Below are 25,251 nucleotides of genomic sequence, written 5' to 3' on the forward strand. Positions count from 1 at the left end.
AGCGAGACCATGTCCAAGCCCTTACTCTGCCTCACCAGCTCTGGGCTTAGAAGTACGGGGCCTCTGTTGACTGAGTGAAGGGTGGCCCCGTCTAGTCCTGGGGGGCATCCCCTTCTTCCTTCTGATGCCTCTACGGAGAAGCTCTCTGTCCAAGCAGGCCCTCTTGGACAGGCCCAGTGTACCTTTCTTTTGGGTCAGTCTGACATCAAAGAGCGAGCCCGCCTTGGCCAGAAACTTACTTCCAGGGTGGCCTTGGAGAAATCACCAGTGCCTGGATTTCTCCCTGAGAAATGGGGAGAATCAGGCCTGCCTTATATTACTCACAGGCTCTAGGATTTCAGTCTGAGTAGTTTGTACAAGTAGAAACAAATTCTTGGGGTTTAGAAAGTGCACAGGCCCCCTCCTGCAGCGCTGTGTCCCCCTCCCTTCCAGATTAGTAACGTCTCCCTGCTTTGCCTCCCGCCAGCTCTCCCTGAGGCATCCCAGGCTGAATTCTGCCTGCAGCTGGTCCCCCGACCCCCACTGGCCAGCGTGCTCTGCCTGGTATGTGGTGCCACAGGGGTGGGGAGTAAGGCTACCCCCGGCCCGAAGGACGAAAAGCTGGGGAGGAGGAGGGGCTTGCAAAGGTCTGCCATACCCCCAGCTGTGTCCCCAGGTTGGTCCTGGGAGAACTGTGTGAGCTGGGGGAGGCGGGTGTTAGGTTTCAGGCTAGGGGAGAGGCGGGGCCCCACAGCTTGGTGCGTGTGGGGTGTCTCTAAGTCCCTAGGAGCTGAGGCTCAGAGGGACAGACCCCTTTTCTGGAAACAGCCCCCAGAGTCCAGCAACCCCCCATGGCTTCCTGGACTCTCGGCACCTCTGGAAGTCAGCACCCTGCTCCCGGCTCCCCTCCTGCCCCGCGCCCGGCCCTGATGCAGGGAGGGGGGCACACTCCCAGCTTCCTGCTCCTCCGCCCCTCCCAAGCCCCAGAGCCTGGCCCAGTGAGCAGGCCCAGATTCGCTCTGTTTGGCTCAGCCTCCAAGTGGGAAACCCTGCGCTCAGCTGGTAAAGAGGGTAATTCATGCCCGGCCTCCCTCCCCACGCAGCAACTGAGGCCTCCAGGAAGGGCGGGGGAGGGCACTCAGCCTCCTTTCCAGGTCGCCCCCTTCCTCCCTCGGCCCAAAGTTGTCGTTCCTGCTCCCCGGGCAAAGGAACCCTTTCTTTTTGTGCCGGTTTATTTCCCAAGAGGGGAGCTTCAGCCAAAAGCCCTGTGAAAGCAGCTCTGTTCTGGGCCTCACTGGGCCCTGGCTCTCTCTCCTCACTCCTTTCTGGGAAAATGTGACATCTCCAGCTCCCCCTGCTCTGAAAGGCCCTTCTGGGTGCAGTGGGGGATGGGAGAGGACTGTCGGGGAGGGAGGGAGGAGAGGAGGGCCGAGGCCCTCCTTCTGTTTTGTGGGGAGCAAGGCCCCATCTTGGGCTACATAACCTCGGGGCCTACTCTCCCCAGGAGGGAGAAGGGAGCCTGGGCCCCACTTTGGCCACAGCGCTGGCTACTTTTGGAGCAGCAGCTGGACCCTCTCCTATTTCCATCCTGCTCTGCTGCGAGGCCACTGAGCGTGTATGCTCTGAGCTGAGCTGCCTGTACCCCGGCTGCCACCTGCCTGCACGATGCTGTGGCCCTCAGGGATGTCCTCGGGGACGCTGGCTTCATAACTGCTCTGCAGAAAGATGGGCCGGTTGTCATTCACATCCAGGACGGTGACAAACACTGTAGCCGTGCCCGTGCGCCGCTTGCCCACGGGGCCATTGTCTGTGGGAGGTGAAAGAGGATGGATGTTAGCAGCTGCCTGAGGGGCACGTTCCCGGGCACCAGCCACAGGTATGCCCTGTTCCCCCACCTGCTCTGGCCTTTGCAAGGGGGGGGCTCTTTTTCTCTTTAGATTAGGAACAACACTGACCGTATCTAATACGTTCCAGACGCTATTCTAACTCATTCAATCCTCACAGCAAGCCTGGCAAGCGGGTGTTCTTATCATCACCCCCATTTTACAAAGGAGGTAACTGAGGCATGAGGTGGGTTGAATGGTGGCCCCCAAAAGATACACCCATGGCAAATCCCTGGAAACCTGTACGTGTAACCTTATTGGGAAGAAGGGTCTTTGAAGATGTAAGTAAGTTAAGGATCTTGAGATGAGGTATCCGGTATCCTGGATTATCTGGGTGGGCCATAAACCCCATGACAAGGGTCCTTAGGAGGGAAAGGCGGGTGGGATTTGACACAGAGAAGGCCATGTGAAGTTGGAGGCAGAGACTGGAGTTCTGCAGTCACGTGCAAGGAACACTTAGGGCCACCAGAAACGGGAAGAGGCAAGGAAGGATTCTCCCCTAGAGCCTTTGGAGGGAATGCAACCCTGTCGACAATTAATTTTGAACTTCTGGCCTCCAGAGCCATGAGGGAATACATTTGTTCTTTAAGCCACCAAGGCCGTGGTAATTTGTTACAGCAGCCCTAAGAACCAGATACAGGTCCTGAGATGCCAAACCCGACTGCTGTCAGGGCCAGGAAGGTAAGATCTGCACACCTGGGCATGCCTGCCTCAAGGGGCAGCTGTCCTCTGCTCTGGTCCACACTGGACAGGCAGGAGGGGGCCCAGTGACACTAGATCTTCTGATTTCTCAAGAGAAATCAAACATCTGAGCTTTTAAATAAAATCTCCTGATTTTTAAACATCCACAATGAATTGTCATTTCTTATGAAACATGAGTTGAGTCAAACCCACCTACAGGATGGATTGGATCTCTGCATTCAGGGATGTCGGCTCTGCTTGATTTCTAAGCCTAAGGTATCCCTGCCCCTTCGGTTCCTTGCAGGACCCTCCCAGGGCTCAGACCCAGGGGCGGCTGTTGGATCATCCTCCCTGGGAGAAGGAGCTTGTGCCCAGTGCTGCATGACCAGGCAAGGATGGTCACCCTAGGGAGGGATTCTGCTGCTGCACTTGAACCCAGATTAAGGCTGGGACTGCAGCAAGGATTTGTCACCACGTGAGCCAGAGGATGGAGCCAACACGCAGCGGGCAGAGCCAGCCAATGCAGAGAGACTGAGGCCTGGTGGCACCACCTGAGCCCCAAAGCCAGTCATAGTTGAAGCTCCATCTCCCCGTGGACTGGTTTTGTGAGCCTACACTGTTGAAGTCAGTTTATTTTAAAATTTGCCACCAAGAGTCCTAACTAATTCAAAGGCACTTGTAGAGGCGACTTCCTCCGAGAAGCCTGCTTTGATCACCCCCCTCCCCATGTTTCCACCACCCTTTGTGCTGGCTACCCCTGGGCCATCCCTTCTTCCCTTTCTGCTTTGTTCTCCTGGTTTTGCAGTGATCTGTCTACATGCTGCTCTCCCATATGGGTCCCACACAGCCCCTGACACACCACCTTAGCATGTAGCGCCACGCGCCGAGCCTCATGGCCCGCAAGTGCACAGTAGTATACTGAGGGTCTGGTTGCCCTTTCTCCACTGGCATCAGGGCAGAGCCTTTGGCTCAAGGCCTGGCTCCTGGAAGGCCACCCCATGTGAACTCCGTGGGTGGGCTGGTGCCTACCGATGGCCTCCAGGACAAGCGTGTATGAGGCTGTGGTCTCCCGGTCCAGGTTCACCACTGTTCTCACGACGGCGTCGCGGTAGCCAACACTGAACTTCCCATCCACGTTTCCACCTGTGGGCAAGAGACAATGAAGCTCTGGTCAGGAAACAGAGCTCCCAGCCAGGGAAAGGGCAGTGGCACCCAGCTCTGCTTCTGAGCCAGGACACTCCAGGGGTGGTCCGGGGGTGAAAGGCTGTGCTTTCCACTCGGCTTTGCCAGGGAGGGGGGTCCTGGGGGACTCTGATGAGGGCGTGGCCTATGTGGGCTTAGGTGAACTGTCAAATGCCTGAAAATCATAAGGGTCTAACATTCATTGAGCACCTACTGTGTACCAGGCACTTCATGGAGCATTTCCTCTCATTTGCACTATCACTACTTTGCAGAGAAGGAAAACGGTCCTTTAGTGAGGTTACGGGGTACAGTCACCTATTCGGGGTGTAGGACTCCCAACTCAGCAGTCTCATTCCCGAGTCCGAGTCCTTCTCCACTCTGCCACCTGCCTGTCTGGTAGAAGTGTCTGAGCAGTTAACCTGGGTTGGGGCTTTTATATGTGGCCGAGGACTTTGGAGTCAGCCGAGCGTTCTTGGGCCCTCTGAGTGGGGACTCCTGGAGGCTCCACAGAGTAAAGAGTAGGAGCAGGTGGACAGGAGACATGCCTCAGACAGTCTTCCTGAGTTCTGGGACAGGTGGGAAGGGTGAGGGCCTCCTCCCTGAGGCAGACACAAGCCAGGAAAGGACTCCATTAGAACAGTGTGGAGACCCTTCCCCTGCCAGCTGGGAGGCAGTGTGGCATTCTGGGCAGCAGAGGGCACCACGGCATTGGGCTTGGGCTAGCTTGGCTCAGGACACAGCACGGTGTCGGGCGGAATGTGCAGAATTAAAATCCGAGAAACCTAGGGCTGGGAGGGCTCTCAGGTCAGCAGGAACTGGCCACTTTGAGGCACTGGGAAGTCATCCTGGGGGCTGCCACCAGGTGCTCCCTTGTCCTCACATGGTTTGCCCCCGTTCCCTGAGCCTCCAGTATCTGTTCCCCAGTGCCTGAAGCACCATCTACAAGGGACACAATCTGACTCCAAGGGGCAGGGAAGGAACTAGGACACAAGTAGCGCTGGTGGCCAAACCATGGCTGGTGCCATGTGGGGGTCTTGATAACAGCCTTTTCCAGAGCAGTCTTGAGGACCAGCCTGTAAGGAGCTGGCCTGAGGGTGTGGGGCTCCTTTAGGGAGGGGAAGGAGGGAAAGGATCTGGGAATGAGAGGCAGAGGCCTGGGAGTTCACCTTGGCTGCAACTGTGGATGGGCCGTAGTCTGGGATTCCTTGCTCCAAGGGAGAGGCATCAGGGAGGCTGGTGTGTGCATGCACACGTGTGTATATGAGTGTGTATGTAATGTGGCTGCAGGTGGGCCAGGGACAGAGGGAAGACTGAGCCAGTAAAATGGCCGAGGGAGGGCTGAGGAATGTGAAAAAACTGCCCTGCTCCCTGCCATGCATTCCAGCACCTCTCCTGTGTGTGCTGGACTGAAGAATGCTGGTAGACTGTTCTAATCCAGGAATGACTAATACATGGCATGTTTGCCACCACCTACCAAGTCTACTGTCGTGGTAGACATCACTAATCGATCATGGCTCCCCTTCTACTGTTGAGCCAGACATGGCCTCATAGTATTTCTCCACAGGTCTCTGAGTGGTAGCCACTTGACACTTTTAAGCGAAAACCATTTCACTCAGGCATGTCTAAGCCATCTGCCTCTAAACAGATGCAAATTCTCCTCATGGGTGAAAGGTCCCCAAGGAAGGAAAAGGCCACATTCCTCTAGTCACTGCTTTGTCACCCTGATATGGGGTGGAGTGGGGGGCAGGGCTCCTCCCCAGGAGTCACTGGCTCCACCACCCTCTAGAACAAACTTCATGAAGTCCACCCCCCACCCCCATCCCCCTACAGGTTCAGGAGGCCCCCAGAGAGCCAGACCACAGGGACCCAGGTGCAAAGTCCTCAGGAGAAGTCAAGAGCAAATCCTCAGGGAGGCCCCAGCAGCAGCAAAACCCGATGGCTGACTCGGGCCCCTTCCCCTCTGCCGGCTGGCTGCTCATCTGGGAGGGGGTGGAGGCAGGGCCGGACCTGTGATGAAGTAGCTGAGCTCAGCGTTGAGGCCCACGTCGTTGTCGGTGCAATTCATCCAGACCACCCGGAATTCCCGCGGCACGTCCTCGGACACGGAGACGTTGTACGTGGCAGGGAAGAAGGTGGGTGTCTCATCATTCACATCCAGCACTGTGGGCAGAGTCGGTGGTCAGGGCTAGGCCTGGCTTCTGCTCTAAACAACCAGCTCCAAAGGCAGTGGCTCATGCCACAGACCCATAGGAAGCACATTTCCTAGGAGTCGACACCTGCGGGTCATGAGCTGAGGGCCCCCATGGCTGCTGGGGCCGGGACAGAGCTGACCAGAGATCCACACCCTCCCACAGCTCCCGCTCCCCTGGGGGCTTGTGGCTGCTCATGCTGTCCAGACCCCACAGCCTCTTTCCAATACATGCCTAACAACGACGACGATGACAACAGTTATGATGACGGTGATCACCATTTCTCAGCTCTCCCCAGGTGCCAAGCGATGCTAAGTGCTTCCTCTACAGGACCACACGGGCCCCTCATACCATCCTCACAAGGCAGCCATCATTAGACACACTACATAGACGAGGAAGCTCAGAGCAACTGAATGACTTGTCCAAAGTCACACAGTGAGAGAGTGGTGGGGTGGGGGTCTGGGGAAGCCTGTCCCCAGTTTGTCCCAGGGAAAGTAGCTGGCTTTGAAAGCTACCCTCCCTTCCGCGCCCCACACACCCCAGCCAAAAAAAGTCTAATTTCCCTCATAGCTTTGTGTTTTCAGCTCTGCATGCCAGGCCCCCATACCTTTGGCAGATGGGGCTTGGGGTGACCTTCAGTGAAATGAGCCCCGTGCCACTTCGGCTCCTCTTTGGGATACCATGAGGAGAAATGATAGGCTCATTTGATGACACGGCTTCTGCGGAGCCTTGGGGAAAAAATCTGGGGTCCTCTCTCAGAGGACTGGACCCCTGCCCTGTCAATCACCGGCACAGACGTGTGTCCTCAAATTGGCACCAGGAGCCCACAAGCCTTGGACCCGCAGGAGAGAGAACACTCGGCTCTCTCTAGCCTTCATCATCTTGGGTCGTGCTTAAGGAGGGTGAATGTTTGTGCCCAGCCAACCACCACCCAACCCCCATCCCACAGAGGCTGGCAGGACCCAGGATGGGACCAGGCCTGTCCTAGAGAACAGGCCACATCCTGCCCATTACGCTCTGAACTTACTTCCCTGGGGTTACTCCTGGCCCTCTGTCAACAGCTCATGTCCACATCCCAGTTTTGTCTTAAGAATTAAAGATAACAGCCAGAGTAGATAAGCAATCGTAACCCTCCTTGGCCTGGCCCCGCCCTGATAGAGGGTAGAGACGGTGGGAATTATCGAGAGGGCCCCAGGAAGATGAGGAATCCTAGGGAGTCTGGGAATCCCGGCTGCCCTCTTCCGGGGGGGATGCCCTTCCACCGCGATTCCAGGCATTCCCCACACACGGGAGGGGAGGCGTCCCTTTACATCTCCAAATAGAAAGTCTGTCCCTCCAAACACGATGACAAAGGGTTTTGAATGTCCCCTGCCTGCTCGTGACCCCGAGAGCGCCACCCCCTGAGCAAGCCCTCTCTGCTGCTGCCAGGATCAAAAAGGGAGACCTTAGCAGTGGGTCCAGGCCACTGCCCTTGGGCTCTGGGACCCTGAAGGCAGTGACCGGGTTGGAAGAAGGCCCTGCTGGCACTTTTGACTTAGTGGAGACAGAGAGGGCTCTGCCGTGTCGAATGGCTCCAGCTGAAGAGGGCGCCCATCGGCAAGGCCGCCTGTGCCGCCTGGACAGTGGACAGCAGTGGTGAGCGTGGGCTCCCAGCCGCCTGCCACTGCCCCAGGGCCCGTGCCATATGCTCAGTGCAGCAGGAGGCACCCCTGCGCCCTCACCTTGGATGGTTAGCGTGCTGGTGGAGCTCTTGGTGGGTGCGCCCGCATCGCTGGCCACCACGCGCAGCTGGTACTCGGCGATGCGCTCGCGGTCCAGCTCGGTGGTGGTGACCACCACGCCGCTGCTGCTGTTGATGAGGAAGTCCAAGCGGGGGATACCCACATGCATGCGGTAGGACACCAGCCCGTTCAGGCCCTCGTCCAGGTCGATGGCCACTACCTGAGGGAGAGGAGGGGCCGTGTGAGGGGTGGGGACACCAGCACCGACGCTCATCCCCTGAGAAGTACTCCCTCCTTCCCGCTGACCCACGCCTGGCTCCGGCAGACACACCTGCCCCCACCACAACCCAGAGCCTCAGGCCAGGCCACTGACCCCAGCGCAGCCTCCCAGATGCTCTTTAAGGGGGCAGCACGTCAGAGCTGAAAGGTATCCAGATGTAACAAGTGTGGCCGGGAGTGGGGTGGCGTGGGAAAGGGGTTTTTCAGAACAAGAGTCCAGGTCCACAGCCGTCCCCCTTTCAAAACCCTGCTCTCCTCGTTAGGAAGCCCTCCCAGGTTCACCCCAGCTGGCTCGGGACCCTCCAAACTCGGCCGTCTCCCTCACCCCCGGCCCTCGTGCTGCTGGCTAGGAGCAGCTGTTAACAGCTTAGACCCCTTCAACTACATGGAGCTCAACTACACAGAACGTTTGACCAAAAGGACTCCCTTCCCTGCTTTGTTTTGATTTGTAAGACAACAAAAATAAGATGATATCAAGAACTTGTTTTTAAAAGTCACTTGAGGATTTGATTATTATTTTAAACAGGCCATTCGAGGCCAGGTGTAGGCAAACTCCTTCCAGTCCCTACACTGTTCCCATCTGCACCTCTAGTCCTGATGAGAGCTCCTGACTCAAGACCCTGATATGCCGAAAGTTTTACAGAAGACGATTCAAGACATTTGAGAAAAAATGTACAATAATAGTTAAAATAAGAGCTTTGGATCAAGCTAAGACTCTCAGGATTGAAAGACAATGTCAAAGTCATCTGGTCTAATTTACATCCAACAAGTTGGATAAGAGGGTATCCAGACTCAGCTTGAATGCTTTCCACGATGGGGGGCTCACTACTTCCAATTTGTCTGCACACAGCTCTAATCCCTGGGGAAAGTTCTTCTGCACATTCAGCAGAAATCGTTATTGGTTAAGGTTGTAGAGGGCACCTGGGGAATCGCTGAGCTTGGGTCAGAGCCCTCTTTCTGTATCTGAAGACAGTTTCCCAGTTAAATGCTCCCAGCTCCTCCCACCATCTTCTCATGACTCTGAGCCAGTTCCTCTGTGAACTCAGAAGCTGTGCTGGTGGGCATTTCCCTCCTCTGCTGTCTCTGAGCCCTGGAGAACCAGGTCTCGGGGCTCATCTCTCTCACCAACCTCCCTCCTATTTGGGGGACTTCTCAGGGACTGGCTGCTGTTCCCTGGATCACAGCTCCCCCTGCTGGGGGTTTGGGGAGAATGTTCTGTTGGAGAGAGTGAATGCTCCCTGGATCCTTAATCTCCTTTTACAGATGAAGAAACTGAAGCACAGTGGGCCTGCAGGGCGTGGCCAAGGTTAACCACTCTGGCATCCTGGCAAATAACGCTGTCTTCTTCAAATGGGATCAGGCTAACCCTGTGCCATGGGCTCCCGCTGTCTCTAGGGTATAAATCCTCACGATAGACACACAAATCATGAGCACATCGGCTACTGTGTATCTCCTGCAATCCAAGTGCCAGGTTGCTTACGCAGGTGTCTGATTGAATCCCCACAGCACAGCCAGCCAGGTACTCTTCTGATCCCCATTTCACGGGTGAGAAAACTGAGGCCCAGAGAGGTTAAATAGTGTGCTCCAAGTCACCCAGCACACAGGTGGTGGAGTTGGGACCCACACCCATCTTGGTCATACTCCAAAGCCCATCTCAACTTTGAGGGCTTTCCAGTATTTCTAAATAGCCCCTGTTAGGGCATCACCTCCCCTCAACCTGTACCTTCAGGGCCTCCCTGACCAGAACGGTGATGAAGCAGGAGGCAGAGGGCCCAGGTTCAAGATCAGGCCCTACCTCCTCTTGGCTACAGGGACTTAGGCAAGTCTCTATAAGTCTCCCGAAAAGTGGGGGAATCCACCCACTGTGTGGCACTGCCTTGGGGTTTACAGGAGAGCACAGGAGAGAGGGGGCTGCCCATGGAGGCGGGATGCCCAGGCTACACTCGTCTGACCTTCTTCATGTTCTAGAACCACCTATAGGCATGAAGTGCTGAGGGTCTTGGGCCAGACCTCCACAATCAGGCCCTGAGAAACTGATTTGGCTTCCTAGAATTCTATTTTTTGTCCCCTCCCTCCCTCCGCCTTTAACCATCTCCTGTGGTGCTTTCCCTTCCAGACCCAGCTCAAGCCCCTCCTCCTCCAGGAAGCCTTCCACTTCCATCTCTCAGAGCACTGGCTCTCCAAGTCTGGTGTGGATTGTGTCCTGTCTGATGGTCTCGGGCTGGCCTCCCTTGCCCCGCCCCTGCCAAGTGTCCGTCACAAGGCTGGGCGTACATAGCACCCACTGCTCCCTTGCTGGCTGGTTGGTGAGGGAGATGGCAGAGAGCAGGATCCCGGACAGGAAAGGGAAACTCACCTGGTAGACGGAGACCCCCGCAGGGGTGCCTTCAAGCACCTCGGCCACAAAAGGCAGGTTCTGAAAGGTGGGGTCATTGTCATTGAGGTCCAAGAGGTTCACAAACACCGTGGCACTGCTGGTGGCGCTCAGAGGGGGGGTGCCACCTAGGGGGACCGGGGACAGGAGAGGGAAAGAGGGGTGCAGGAGAAAAAGGGGAGTGAAGAAAGGTGATTCAGTAGCCCTCCATCCCAGGGGCCCCTTCACGAAGCAGCCTGGGCCTTGCACCTCCAGCTCCCTCTGCCCTCTGCGAGGGCTGGGTCACAACTGGGAAGTGGGTGTCACTCCACTCTTAGTCATCAAGACACAGCCCTCCTGGGTAGGCCCCAGGACACCCAGGGGACATGCCATTGGGGGAGGTCCCCAGTTCACTGAGTGTCAGGGGCCACGGCCCAGGCGTGAGGGGCACGTACAGTCCGTGACAGAGACGATGATCTTGCGCATCAGCTCCGCCTCGTGGGGGTCGGGGTTCTCCCGGTCCAGCATGACGTGGGTTGTGCGGATCTTGCCTGTGCTGCTGTTGAGGCGGTAGAACTTGTTGGGTGGCTGGATGCTGTACACCAGAGTGCCATTCTCCCCCAGGTCTGGGTCAATGGCCACCACCTGCCCGGGAGGAACCGACCCCTCCACTGAGCCCAGGCCAGGGAGGGGGTCTCTGTGGCCCGGGCTGCCCGCCCGGGTTGTCTGAGCTCACACACTGGTCCCGGGCACCCCACTGTCTGGGAGAAAGAGGTATCCTCGCTCAAACTTGGGAAGTGGGTCTCCCTCCTGGCTTCAGCAGGGGTATCTCTGGGGGTGGGGAGGCAGGAGGTTCAGAAGATGAACCAGCACTGGAAGTCCTGGGCTTCTTGGTTTCTCCATCTGTTTTGACTTTAGGTAAGTCCCTTTCCCCACTCAAGCCTCGGCTTCTGATCTGTAAAAGCAACACTTAGCACCTGATAGTGTATAGGAGGCTCCCCGAACCTCATAGACACCAGGCCTTCTCCAGCTACTGTGCCAACAGTCTTACGAGGAGGACACCTATAAATAAGCCCATTTCACAGATGAGGCACAGTGAGTCTCCCAAAGTCTCCCAGCCAGGAAGTGGCTCTAGGTCCCTCCGGCAGGCAACACCGCCAGCATCCTTCCTTTTCAGACATGTGGGGTAACGTGTTCATGGAGCTTTTGGGGGAGGAGTCCCTGTAGCCCATGACCATGGAATTCTTCAGGGTGGGGGCTGGGAAGGGTTGGGGAGTCCAAATCCTTGGCTGATCTTTTGAAAGGATTTGAAACCATAGATTTTGGGAACTGGGTTCCTCATCCTCAAACCCTCTCTTCTTTCCTTTGGAGCTTTAGATTGTGAGGCAATTTGAAAAGAACTGGGCCTCTTGTGACACCAAGGATGACAGGGCATGGGAAGGGAGCCATGGATAAGTCCCCTGGTTCAGAGGGTGGGCCAGTCATGGGGCTGGGGAGAGGGGAGGCTGGAGGAGGGAGAGGCCTGAGTTTCCCTGAAGGGGAACGCCATCCCCGAGAAGGGGGAGGGTCTCAGGACAGGGGCCCCAGACACTCTGGCCCCTTTAACTTTCCAGTCCCTCCCCATGAAGGGATCAACCTCACTGCTGACCTAACCCAGAGCAACAAACCCTGCAGCCCATTCTCTCCCAGGTCCCCATGCCCACCAATCCCCTGCTCTGTAGGAACTTCTCTACCATCCACCTCCCACAAGGGGAAAGCAGAGCTCAGAGAGGCATGGGCCAGACTCAGGGTCAGACAGCACCAGCCTTGGAGCTGACTCAGTTCCCACCCTGGACAGCAGTGGCACCCACCGCTCAGCTCACCCCCAACCCTGGCTGCAGGGGCCACTGCAGCACCAGAGGTGGACAAGATCAATGGGGGTGGTGGTGACCGCAGTCCCAGGGGCCGCATCAGGACGGTGTCATTCTTAACTCCAGAACACGTGGCGATGACAGCCTGGCCTTGTCAGCTCCTTCATCTTACTTGATGTGGGGTCTTTTGTGCTTTGGCAGTAGAATCTGTCCCTCCCCTGGCTTAATCCTCAGCCCGCGGTGTCTCAGGGGCCATTAGACCAGGACAGACAGGTGGGTTGGCCTGCTGAGGGTGCCCATCTGCCCCTGGGCCCCAGGGAGGTCAGGGAGAGAGGCCAATGTTGGCGCTGAACCCCGAGCCACTCCGGGCCCCTCTTCTGCTTCAGAGAGTGGGACATGGCTCTTCTGCCACCCCAGCTGCTCAGCCCATGTCCTCCCTTCCCAGCCTTGCTGTGCCATCGGGGATGGGGGAGGCCCCAGCCTTCCAGGCCTGAGGAGCCCTCACTGTGCTGCGGGCATGGTGCTCAGTTTCCCCGTCTCTATAATGGGGACCCAATCATCCCTGTATGGACAGCAGGGGACAAGGCTCTCTTGGTATCATTTCAGCCAGGCAAAGTCATCCCACTGACGGACAGAGGAGACCGGCAAGCCTTGTGTTTCTACAATGCTTCTCTCCAGTTAGAGGAGGGAGATAGTTTTTATTCCCATTTTTCTGGATAGGGAAACTGAGGTACAGAGCAGTTAAACCACCCGTTCCAGGGCAGCAGCCTGTTGCTGAATGCGCTGAGATACCTTCCACCACCGCTGAGTGCTGGGGTGGGGGTACCTTGGGCAGCTGCTTCCAAGTGACCATGGTTGGGGGCGGGCACTTACTCTTGGCCCCTTGGCCCACTCCCTGGTCATGGGATGGGGGCACAGGAGAAGGCGGTGGGCTGGGACCCCTCCTGCAAGCTCCCTGCTGGGTGATTGTATAGAACCTCACCACTTTCCCCTCATTATTTCCCATTTCATGCTCGTCATTTTACTCCTGGCCTGACGGGGAATAATTCTCTCCCTCTCCCCTCTCCTTTATTTTGCTGGAGGGCTTTGAAAGGCTCTAAGTCAATGCCCATCAGCCAGGTCCTTGAAGGAGGCGGCAGGAACGGGGAGGGAGAGTTGGGCCAAAATCTCACTTGCAAACAGAGAACGGCCATTCTGCAAGCTCACGCCTGTGCGGGTGGACACCCGCGGGGCACATGTGCACACAGACGCCCCCCTGGTCAGCTCCCGGTGCACACGAATATGGCACATGCTCGTCTGCACACAGCTCTGAAAAAAAATCACTGGAATCACCCTGCACTTCAGACACCAGGGGCAGTGGCCAGGGCCCCCTCTAGAGGGGCCCTTGGTCATACATCCTAGTCTCCCTCTGACAAGGAAGACTCAACCCTACCTGGTGGAGTGGAGAGCCAGGTAGGGTGGGGATGAAAGGCGAACAAGTCCATCAACAGCTCTCATTCACAAATACTGAACCCTTACAATGTGCCTGGCACTGTGCTAGGCACTGGGGCTCAACAGTGAACAAGACAGATGTGATTCCAGCAGCGGGGGCAGCTGACGGCGACAACAGCTGTCATTTGCTGACCACTCACTGTGTGCCGGTGTACTTTGTGTATTTTGGCTCCTTAAGTATGACTACAACTCTACCAAGTGAAGAATTTTTCCCTGTTTTCTACTTGAGACGGTGGGAGCACAGAGAGGTTAAGTAACTTGCCCAAGGTCACACAGCTGGTAAGTAGTATGGCTGGGATTAGAGCCCAGACATTTTGCTACCAGAGGCGCCCACTTAATCACTGAGCTATACTGCCTCTTAATAAGCAAGCAACCTAACAAACAGATAAACATGGATTGTGTGGCCATCTCTGAAAGAAACGGAGTGTAGAGAGGTGGCATTTTGAGCTGGGACAGACGGAGGAGAATGAGCCAGCCACGGGAAGAGCAGGGGTGGGGAGGAGAGGAAGAAGAGCACAATGGGGGGGCAGGAAGAGCTTGCGCAGAGGCTCCAAGGTGGGAAAGAGCTCAGCAGGTTCAGGAACCTGAAAGGCGTGTGTGTGTGTGTGTGTGTGTGTGTGTGTGTGTTTGGTGTGTGTGTGTGTGTGTGTTTAGTATGTGTGTGTTTGGTGTGTGTGTGTGTTTGGTGTGTGTGTGTTTGGTGTGTATGTGTGTTTGGTGTGTGTGTGTTTGGTGTGTGTTTGGTGTGTGTGTGTGTTTAGTATGTGTGTGTTTGTTTTGTGTGTGTGTGTTTGTTGTATGTGCGTGTGTTTGTTGTATGTGCGTGTGTTTGGTGTGTGTTTGGTGTGTGTGTGTTTGGTGTGTGTGTGTTTGGTGTGTGTTTGGTGTGTGTGTGTGTTTGGGGTGGGGGTGTGTGTGGGGTGGGGGTGTGTGTGGGGTGGGGGTGTGTGTGTGGTGGGGGTGTGTGGTGGGTCTGAGAAGGGGGGTGGGAGATGAGTCAGGAGGTAGGCCAGTTTCTGTTCAAATATCACCTCCCCCTTGATGTCACCTCTGGGTTAGCTGTTCCCTGCCTGAAGCCCACTTTTCTCACACCTCAGCCACAATCCCTACCTCACCCAGGGCCGTTGTGAGGCCTTAGAAGGCTCCAGGGGGCCCCCTCAAAGGTATTACAATGTACCCATGTATATATGCATACATACATTTCATGGCTATAAAATCTGAAAGAATTTTTATGACTATTCCTTTTGAAATTATTTTGCTATGACAAATTCAATTAATGTATGGGCTTCTTAATTTCTGGCATCCTGACAATCATCACACATAACTGGGAATTCCAGAAAATCAAACCCACAATTTGTCCTCAAATGCAATGAAATTTTTACACACATTAAATAGCGTAATTTCTAAGGTTGTCACAACATATTTGGCAGAAGTTTAATATAACAAGCTTTAATTCTGATTCTGCTCTTTTCTTTTTGAAATTCTGAGTCATTAACATTTTTTTTTCAGGGCTCAAACACTACTGTGAGTCACTGAAAAGCTGAAGTCCCCCATCCCTGTGGCTGCCCCAAGCTGGGGGAGGAATGGTCATGTCCACTCTATACTGAGGGGTGGACTCACATGTCCATCTCCCCAGAGTTAAGGTGGGGCAGATCCTGTGAGCCAGGTAGGTCCAGTAAGGACTCTGGCTTTTACACAGGGTTAAGGTGGGAACCAGTGGTGGGTTTGAGCGTAGGAGTGACACGTGGCTCCCTGAAGGCAGAGAGGAAGCTTGCTGCTTCCTGTACTCCTGCCAAGCACAGGGTCTGGCCCATAGTAGATGCTCACTGAAGGTTTGTGGAGGTTTCCTGGAGAGTGAGGGGGCACTGGGCAGCAGGCCCCTGGCCCATTGTCCTTACCTGCTCATGGCTCAGAGGATGTAAGGAAAGACTGGCGACCTGGAGAAGGCTACTGGGGACCTGACCTGGGAACTGCCCAAGGCCAAGTGCAGTCCCAGCCGGGCTGAACTACTTTTTACCTGGCAGGTGGATTCTTTAATAATGGCACCCCTGCTTGCTGTTCCATGCAGCCACATTCTCTCCTCAGTTCCCTCTGGGAGGAATTTCTCAGTCACGTAAAGCCAAGGTAAGAGTTGACCAGACAGATGTTCAGAGGTGAATATTGTGCCCCAGCTCTTGGGGTCTCTGGCTGGGGTTGTCCTAGTCTAGACCCCTAGTGTACATGAGGTGGCAGCAGAGAGTGCCCATCGGATCTGTAGCCCTAGAGAGCACAGAGGAAAGGGCCTAGGGGAGTGCTTGCCAAATCCGGCTCTGAGCTGGAAGGACTCTCCCAGTCTGGGGCTTTGAGAAAACACAGATTCCAGATCCCGAACCACCCCCCCCTCCCTACAGGAATCCTTGCAAGGGGGACCCGCCCACGAGTTGAGAGTCATTAGGATCTTGAACTTGTACAAAGGAAGACAGGACAGATGTGATGGCCATCTCTCTCTCTCTCTCTCTCTCCCTCTCTCTCCCTCTCTCTCTCTCTCTCTCCCTCCCTCTCCCCCTCTCTCTCTCTCTCTCCCTCCCTCTCTCTCCCTCTCTCTCTCCCTCCCTCCTTCTCTCTCTCTGTCCTTCCTTCCAGGTTGACATCCTCTCCCATCTAGACCAGGTGGACCCTGTCACTACCAGCTGTGGTTGATGTGGCATGGGGCAGGGAGGCTAGGCATCACCACCCCAAGGTTGCTTGCACTCAGTGTGGGGCAGCCTTCCTGGGGAGCTGGATATGAAAGTTACCATCCCTTCTCTCATCCCTCCTGAGTTCTCCAGTTTTTAGGGACCTGGGCCACCTGTCAGAGCACTGCTGAGCCAACAGAGGGATAAAGGCGAGGTGGGACCTGGGTTTCAGTCCTGACACTGTCTCTTACTATCTTACTAGCTCTGCGAACTTGGGCAAACCCCTCAAATGCTAACTCTCCCTTTTCTCCATCATACAGGGGAAGCAAGGAATCCACCTGCCACGTGGGATCACCACAAGGATGACAGAATTCATGAGACGTGCCCAGCACAGCATCTGGCATGTCCCAGCAGGGTTGCCGTAATCTGTCAGGTTCATGTCTATCACAGGGCTGGCTGGCGTCTGTGGGGCTGGACGTCTGAGGAGAAGCCTCCCTGAATGAGGCCAAATGGGGCACAAGTATGAGGGGGAAAAGAAAGGCTCACCAATGTGAATCCCAGAGCAGAGCGGATGGAGTCGGGTGCTCAAGCCTGGCTTTGCTCAGCTTCCTCAGGACTCTGCTCTCCCTTCTGGACGCCCTGAGGTTTTTGGCTGTGTCTCCCTCCCCCACCCCGAGTCCCATTCCCTGCACACAGCACACACAGGAGCCTGTGAAAACCTGGAACATCCCGTGCCCCAAAGTCCCTGAACTCTGAACCCCTTGCTGGGGCAGCCCTGGGCCAGCTGCCCCAGGCTGATGGCTGCAGTGATGGAAGTGGTGAAGGAAGGCGCTGAGGGCAGAGCTGAAGCTTGTGCGATTTGAGGGGGGGGGGAGGGAGGTTGGGGGCTCTCCTGAGGGGGTGGCCAGAGTCCTAGGGTCTCAGTCCTAAGGGTGGCTCCGAGCTGAACCAGCCCTAGCTCCTCTGGAACTGTCCTTGGGCTGCCTGTGCTCCTTTGGACAAAGCCTGGAGTCCACTGTCACTGAGGACTGTGTGAGGGCTTTCCCCCAACCTCTGGCTACCTTTCACCGTGCAAGAGAGCTTCTGGAACTCTGCTCCTAGAGCTGGCTCCGAGGGAAACATTAAGTCCATCAGCACCACACTGGCAGGCCCATAGGGCTCACGTGGGAACGGCAGACGCCCCGTGAAGGGCCGCCTAGCAGCTCTGCCTCCCGCCGCCACTTACTGTGGTCACGTCAGAGTCTGGAGGGGTCATCTCCACCAGGTTGATGTAGTAGGGAGCGTCCTTCCAGGTGGGGTGGTTGTCGTTGATGTCCAGGAGGGTGATGTTCACCTGCAAAGCCACAAGGGGCGCTGTGGGACGCGCCTGGCTGAGTTGTGCGAGGACAGTGCCCACGCTGGGGGACACACTCAGATGCCTAATGGGGCACCTTGGCAGTAACTCCACCAGGTCCACCCACTTTGGGGGCTCGGGGCAGGGTCTGGGCTTTCAAGGACAGGAGGGAGCCACGACCCTTCAGAGGGTTTAGGTGCTGTCCCATCAGGAGGCAGAGGAATGGACGAGATGACCCCTGAAATCGTTCCTGGGACTTGGGACTTGTTCTGTCCACCCCTAGTCTTGGCTGAAGGTGACAGACAGCATGGGGGAGGTTTGGGGTGGGGAACCTGATAGAATCCTTAGAGCTTCCCCCGTCAGTCTCAGCTACAAGCCAAGCAATTTCCCTGCTCACCTGCCACCCAGGTAAATTATTTATAGAGCTCTGTGTCTTATTAGCAGGGGCCTCCTGTGACTGAATAGGGCACTGGGGATTTTTCAGCCAAGGGCCTGGCCGAGTGATAGCAACCCCAGCTCCTCTGGCTGGGTAAGGATGGGGGTAGCTGCTGTGGGGGGGATGAGGGCTAAAGGAGAGGTCAGGAGAGGGCTCCAGGTGGAGAGCAAATGAGGATAAGGAGGGGACCTGTCAGCTGGAGTGACCTGTCAGCTGCTCTTCCTGCTTGCTCTCCCACAGAGGGAGTGTCTCACTCCCCCATCCTCTTCTGCAGCTAAGAGCTCAGTGAGGATCCTCAAATGGCTTTCCTCTAACTTCCTACTCTTAGAGGCACCAAGGCCTTGGATGGGGCTCTGGGCCTTCCTGGGTCCTACTTGCTCATGGCAGGGAAACCTAGGCATCATTTCTCATCATCTCTTGCAAACCTAGGCTGCAGATGTAGGGGTGGGGTGGTAACAGGCCCCCAGGAACCCTCCAGGGCCCTGTTTCCTGCTCTGAGCCACTCTTCTGGCAGGAATACCTGCTCCGGCTTCTTGGCAGGTGCCAAGGCAGGGAGGGAACTATGGGGCTCATGCCTTCTTCCCAGCTGGTCTTTGGGGGCAGGAGAGAGTATTTGCTCCTCCGGAATGCCCCCATGTCCCAGGTGGGAATGCCTTTTTTTTTTCTTTTTTTTTTTGGCCACACTGTGTGGCTTGCAGGATTTTTCCTCACCAGGGATCAAACCCGTGCCCCCTGCAGTGGAAGCACGGCGTCCTAACTACTGGACCGCCAGGGAATTCCTGGGAATGTCTTTCTTCCCATAGCTGTGGAGGCCCCAGGGCTGACCTTGGCTGACAATGAATTGGTACCTGCTACCCTTCCTCCACTCCCACAAGGCCTCACACTGCCTCAGGACACAAGCACCCAGGGGCCTAAGTGGTGCAAGCTGAGGATGAGTTGGGGGCAGCAGCCTGGCTGGCAAGTGGGGAGCTGGGGGCAGGGGAGGGCCAGGCACTCACAGTGGCGATGCCGGTTTTCTGGTTGTGGCCCACGCCACCGTCCACTGCCCGTACGATGAGGATGTACTCAGACTTGGTTTCACGGTCCAGCAGGGTGGTGGTCGTAATTTCACCTGCAGGAGAGAGGGGTGCGTGAGAGAGGGTTTGAGTGGGCCAGGGAGGGATTGGGGAAGGAGGGAAAGAGCAAGTGTGCAAAAGAGAGACACTTGCAAGATCCAGTGACCTGGCTGCACATGTGTGAATGTACAGGTATGCATGGGGGTTGGTGAGATGGTGCTCAAGGAGAGAGGGCATATAGCACCCATGCCTTGGGAACCCGAATCCCAGAGCTGGGCAGTATAGCCCCGTGGGGAGGAGGTATTTTCAGATGTGGGAAAATCTAGGTTGATTATGGAGTTAGGGGCTGGAAAACAGGGCAGGAGGGACATTTGGCCCCAAGCTCAGTCACAAACGACCTCTCACTTAGACTGCTGACATTACCTCACTGGCTCTATCAACTGGAAGTAATTACTTAAATCCCCTGTGCTGCAGTTTCCTCATCTGGTTAAAAAGGAACAATAATAGGGCCTACCTCATAGGGCTGTTATGGGATTAATTCACCTAATTTAGTTCTAAAGCTTAGAGCAGCACCTGGCACTGTTTATTCACATGGTCACAGAAATACAGCAACAGGACTGAAACACACCAAGTGCTTTAAGCATGTTCCAACTTGTGGCTCATTCTAGATCGCTCAACCTATAGTGCACTGAGATTTAAGTTATAAAATAATTTCCTTAATTACCTTGTACGTGACATAATTATAATGCCTTGAATTTTTTTTTTTAGTGTATAAACAAGTTATTCTATTAAATATAAACATTTAAAATAGACCATAATCTTTGTCAGCCTGTTTTGGGCTTTTCTTTGTATTTTGGTGTAATTAAAGTGTGGAAGTCATCTGGCAGTGGTGTGACGGTAAATGTTTGATAACTGGCTCCCCAAAGGAAAAAAAAAAAGGTATTTGCTGATTTCCATAGTTATAAATATTCCCACCAGGGCCCATTTTAAGCTGCCCACTTGATGGCATTGAACCTGGAGTTGGGAAGAGATGTATACAGTTGGCTCTCGTGAGCAGGTGTGAGCCAGCGCAAGCCAGCTTCAGTACAGTACAGTAGCCAGGTCATCTACCATCGCACGTGGGCCACGGGAAAGAGCCGATGCTTTGAGGACAGTGAAGCCCAGATCGGAATTCTGATTATGGCCCTTTCCAGAGGCTTGGCCTTGGAAAAGTCATTTAATTTCTTTGAGCCTCAGTTTTCTCCTGTGTAAAAGAGAGATTAGTATGCTTTCAAATAAGAGCTTTGGAAGGGTTAAATAACTCTAGGTGAAGTTCCCAACACTCAGAAAATGCTCATTTCCTTCCAAAGGACAGTGAGGGTTCTCCAAGGGCAGGGACTGTGTGCTATCCCCCTTGCCTGAACCGTGTGACCTGGGGCAGGTTACTTAAATTCTTTGTGCTTGATTTATTCTACCATAAAATAAGGGAGCGGGGCCAGTGGTCCCTAGGACTCTTTCACTCTCGCATTTCCCTTCCTGCCATGCTGGCCCATCTCTGGCCTGTGCAGGGTTGAGAAGGGAGCTGGGGGTGGTGCTAAAGCCAGGAACAAAAGCTTGACAAAGGCCTGCCCACAGAGCCACGCTGCTTGCTGGGGTGGTGTCAGTTAATTGGCAGCGTGAGGAAGAAATTAAGCTCTAAAAAGTTTTAAACATGAACTTGTTGGCATGATAGATGGCTCCTCCTCTCTGGGAAATTAGATCCAATTAAGGCCACCTTTGTGGAGCAGGCCTGGCTAATTTGACCAAGGTGCTCAGAGGAAGACGCTTACACCTTCGGAGCTGAAGGAGCCGTGTTAAGGCAGCAAGAAAATGTCCATGTCATTATTAAAGGCCCTGGGGTGGAGATGGAGTCCCTGACTGGGAAGGCTGGGTAGGTGCTGAAAGGTCATTGGGCCCGCCGTTGTATCTGGGGGTGGCATGTGGCTCCACACGGCTTTATAGAATGGAGCGTTGAAAGTGTGGGCTCTGGAGTTGGAAGTTCAGGCTCTGTGAGTCCTCAGTCAAGTGACTGTAACCTCTCCTATGCTTCAGTTTCCTTGTATGGAAAATGGGGATGCTGTGAGGCTAGTACCTGCCTCAGAGTGGCGGTGATGCTGGTCAGAGCACTTAGAACAGTGCTGAGCACACAGTTAATATTCGTTAACGATATTCCTCTGAGCTCCCTAGAAATGTTGGCTCGCTGAGGGTGGAGGCTCCTGAGAGCAGGGAGGGAGGCACCTGTTTTGTCAGAGGTGGAAAGGGAGGCTCAGGATAGCCCTGGGTGTGTTCAGTCTTTGTACACATCAGCACCAGCCATCTGCTCCCCAAGCTTCCAGGAAAGGGGGATGAAAGAGAGATTGAAGGCAGACTTTGAGCAGGGAGGCATGAATAACAGGAAGACTCGATGTCTGGCTGGGCCACCGATCACCTGTGGCAGGGATGGCCAGTGTTCGTCAAAGATTCCTGCTCCCCTCCCAGGCCAGAATGATTGATGGGGAGGGGCTGCCAGGCCAGGGACTATGATGTTCCCCAAGCCTTCCTTGCATCTAGGCGGGGCCATTGCTTGGTTCTGGCCAACAGGATGTGGGCACAAGTGATGTATGTTACCTCCAGGCCTGACCCATAAACATCTCCTTGCACAAGATCCCATATTCCCTTTTCCTTTCTGCAGTGACCTTGGAGCCACAACATGGAAGGGGCCTGGGTCCCAGAATCATCATGTGGAAGACTGTCCCCTGAACACAGCATTGGACTGCTGTGTAAGTTAGAATTTCTATTGTGTTAAGCCACTGAGGTTTCAGGGTTTGCCTGTTTGGCACCTACAAGTTCCCTTACCTAATACACAAGTGGGTACGTGGAAGTGGGGAGCCTTGCATGCCCACTAAGCTGACTTGGAACCCCGTGAGGGCGAGAGAATGTCTTATTCCATCCTGTTCCCCAGCATAGCACCTGGAGGAGAGCAGGCCCCCACTGATATCTGAATGAAGGTATGAATGAATATTGGGGGCCTCCCGTTCCTTCCCAGCTTCTTTTAGAAGGCTGGGTTCTCTTATTGCTTTTTTTCTGCGCCCCTTCCCTCCCTGCCTCAAGGAGGAGAGAAAGCTAGAGGGAGGCATACGGAGAAATGAGGAAGAACGGAGAGTTACATGGGCTGAGCAGGGAGCTGGGGATGGGGGCCCCAGGGTGAAAAGACCAAAGAAAATAATGATAATAACCTAACTTTGTCAGCACTTACTACGTGCCAGGGACTACTCTGAGTTCTCTATAATGACTCACTGAATTCACACAACAGCCCTGATCTGCGCATCCTCTGTAGGTGGGGAACTGAGGCACACACCATGTTAGGAAGAGGAGCCAGGATTCAAGAATGAGGTCTGCAGGTGAGGAGGGGAGACACTTAGGCTTGAAGAAAGGTGGCCCTGAAGAGCAGTGGGTTAGCCAGATATTTGTAAAATGGAACACATTTTAAACATAACAGGGCTCTTCATCACTGAAAGACATTCTTTGGTGAATGAATGAATGTTGTGATTTTTTTTGGTGGGGGGGTAAGATCAGTAATCTCACACAAATGCGTATTTCAGGGATAAAACCAGGTGCTCAAAGCTGACTTGCTCAGAAACACGGGCCTCCTGTGAAAGGGAGGAGACGCTGGTCCAGAGGCCGGTCCCCAGGCTGAGTGCGGAGCGTCAGCCTGAGGTGCAGAGGACGAGGGCCACGGGGGGCTCACCTGAGCGGGCGTTGATCCGAAACTGGGAGGAGCCCTCCAAGGAGTAGATGATGGACTCCTGACCGTACTCCCGGGAGCGGTCCAGGTCCGTGGCGTTCAGGAAGAGCACCGTGGCTCCTTCCGGGAGACAAAAGGAGTGGGGTGCTGCTCACCGTGGGCTCACAGCCCCAGGCTCCGGGGGCAGGACAGGGGCACAGGCCCAAGGGGAAGGAGCCCTCAGGAGGCAGGAAGCCTGCCGCTGGGGAGACCCAGGGATGAGAGTGGGCTCAACCGCCTGTTCCTGTGGCCCAGGGTCCTGGGCTGCGTGGGGACAAGGCTCCATGGGAGGGGGTGGAGCCTGGGATGGATCCGGTCCTCCCCACTCTGTCCCCAACTCACTCCTGGCCCGGCCTCAGAGAGTGCACCACTGCCCCACCCCATCCCTCCCTGCCTGGTCACCATATTAAATATGTTCAGACCGACCAGCTTTGACTTTGACTCAAAAAGAAATGAAGCTCCATATTAAATTATTCTACATGTATTGCATTCAATTTTGGTCTTATTTTATCTTGATCACAAGGAGAATTTATAAGGGTTTTTATTTTCTCTTTAATGTCCAGTTAAGGCCCTCACCTTCATTTCCATCTCTGTGAAATCCTGGGTCAGGGGACCAACCTTGCCAGCTGCCTGGCCAGACTCTGGGGGCAGTCTGTCTTGTAGCCGTGCCTGCAAAGGCATTCAGCCCCCGCCTGCCACCCAGCTGCCAGCTCTGGCAGGATGGCGAGGAGGATCAGCGTGTGGCCTTCTAGAGTCACCACACCCAGGCTGGAATCTGGTAGCACCTCTGGCAATTGCCTTAACTTCTCTGAGCCTTAGCTTCTTCCTCTGTAAAGTGGGTCTAACTATAAAGACCAACTTGTGGGGTTGTTGGCAAGGATTCCAAAGGATAAAACATGCGGGGCACAGGCCTGGCCCACGGTAGCTCCCACTGAACTGCAGACCATGGTTACTATTATGCTGATGAATCAATAGTCCCAGGGGGCATGAGGGGCCAGGCAGGGGACTGTGGACAGTCAGGTCATTCTGGGCCCCTCCAGGTAGCCGTGGGGCCTCTGATCTGACTCTCAGTCCTGTCCTGAGCAGGAGGACAGGTACCTTTGCCCTGACACACTCCTTTATCCCAGCATACTCAGCTTGGAAGAGGATTAAGTGCCCTGATGAAGGTCTCTCCTTGTCAGAGTCTCTGGGGGTGATGGGGAGTGCAGGGGGCTGCTTCAGAGTGATATTCTCTAGGGGATGCCTGAGACTGGGATGGGTAAGGGTGGGCTGGGCACAGTCTGGCACCTGCCCAGCAAATCATCAGATACCAGGAAGGTACCTGAAGGTTCTCTTCAGAAGGCCCTGTGATGGCAGGGAAGGTGTTACGTCTGATTCCACTGTCCCTGATTCCTCCAGCTGCTGCAGCAATTCCTGATATGAGAGTTTCCCCCACAGAACGTCTACTCTGGGTGTAAGGGTGAAGCTTCCGGCCTGCCCTGAGGACACAGCAGGTCCCCTGGAACCTGAGTGTGGAGCTGGTGGCCCTGGGTCTGCAAGCTGGGCCCTGGCACTTGAGACAGCCCAGGGAGGAGCCTCCCATTCTTGTCCTCACCTAGGAACACATGCCATCCTCCAAGGTGACCCCTTCGGCCACTATGGGCCCTGGGACCGGCCTTATAGCCCCGTAAACTCAGAACTCTCTGCATACTCTTGTTTAACCAAGGTTGCTGAATTAATCATTGGTCATTATTCTCTTCCCTGCAGGAAAACTAGTTGCAGGGGAGCAGGGACCAAGTGCCTAGCCGAGCATCTGCACACAGTAGGCGCTCTGTAAAGAACTGTGGGCTGGCAGACAACTGGACATCTCCAGAGGTTCCACCTGTCACTGGGAAACACAGGGAGGGCACGGGCCTCTGGCGATCGTGTGCAAGGTCAGGTTTTCATGTCGTCGGCGCCATGCCTGCTGGCCTCCCGCCTTCGTGCCTCCCCAGCCCACGCCGTACCTGCCATGATGTTCTCCACCACGGATACGAAGTAGGCAGGCTTGCTGAAGGTGGGAGGGTTGTCGTTCTCATCCTGGAACAGAAGAGAGACACGTTGCAGGAGCCAGGGAGGCATTCGGGGCTGGTCAGCATCACAGGCTGGCACCGAGGAGCTCTGGCCTCAATGTATAACCAGAGCCAGGTGGGGTGTCACAGGGTGGCCAGGTGGCCCCCTAGCTGGGCTGCAGTTCAAGGTGGCAGGATAGGCCTTGGGGAAACATGTGGGGTCAGGAAGGGACAGTGATGGCCGGAGAGATGGAGAATGAAGGCAGCAGCTGGGACTGCCCGGGACTCCCAGCTCCCCTGGTTCTCCCTGCTGGTCTCTCGGCTGAACTCCGAGCTCCCTCTAGTTCTTGTACC

General features: G+C 55.2%; 1 protein-coding gene across 1 annotated transcript in view; it reads right to left on the minus strand.

The window, feature by feature from the left end:
* CDH23 (cadherin related 23) overlaps positions 1–25,251 on the minus strand; it is a 408,054-nt gene that overhangs the window by 95,781 nt on the left and 287,022 nt on the right. The window contains exons 18-27 of the mRNA XM_060092078.1: positions 24,853–24,925; positions 22,832–22,948; positions 19,030–19,142; positions 17,488–17,595; positions 10,723–10,912; positions 10,271–10,416; positions 7,636–7,855; positions 5,733–5,885; positions 3,573–3,686; positions 1,638–1,786 (exon numbers count right to left, since the gene is read on the minus strand). Of these exons, the coding sequence (XP_059948061.1) occupies positions 1,638–1,786; positions 3,573–3,686; positions 5,733–5,885; positions 7,636–7,855; positions 10,271–10,416; positions 10,723–10,912; positions 17,488–17,595; positions 19,030–19,142; positions 22,832–22,948; positions 24,853–24,925 (1,383 nt within the window). The remainder of the gene's footprint in view (positions 1–1,637; positions 1,787–3,572; positions 3,687–5,732; positions 5,886–7,635; positions 7,856–10,270; positions 10,417–10,722; positions 10,913–17,487; positions 17,596–19,029; positions 19,143–22,831; positions 22,949–24,852; positions 24,926–25,251) is intronic.

Source organism: Mesoplodon densirostris, chromosome 1 (genome assembly GCF_025265405.1).
Source record: "Mesoplodon densirostris isolate mMesDen1 chromosome 1, mMesDen1 primary haplotype, whole genome shotgun sequence".
NCBI classification, from domain to species: domain Eukaryota; kingdom Metazoa; phylum Chordata; class Mammalia; order Artiodactyla; family Ziphiidae; genus Mesoplodon; species Mesoplodon densirostris.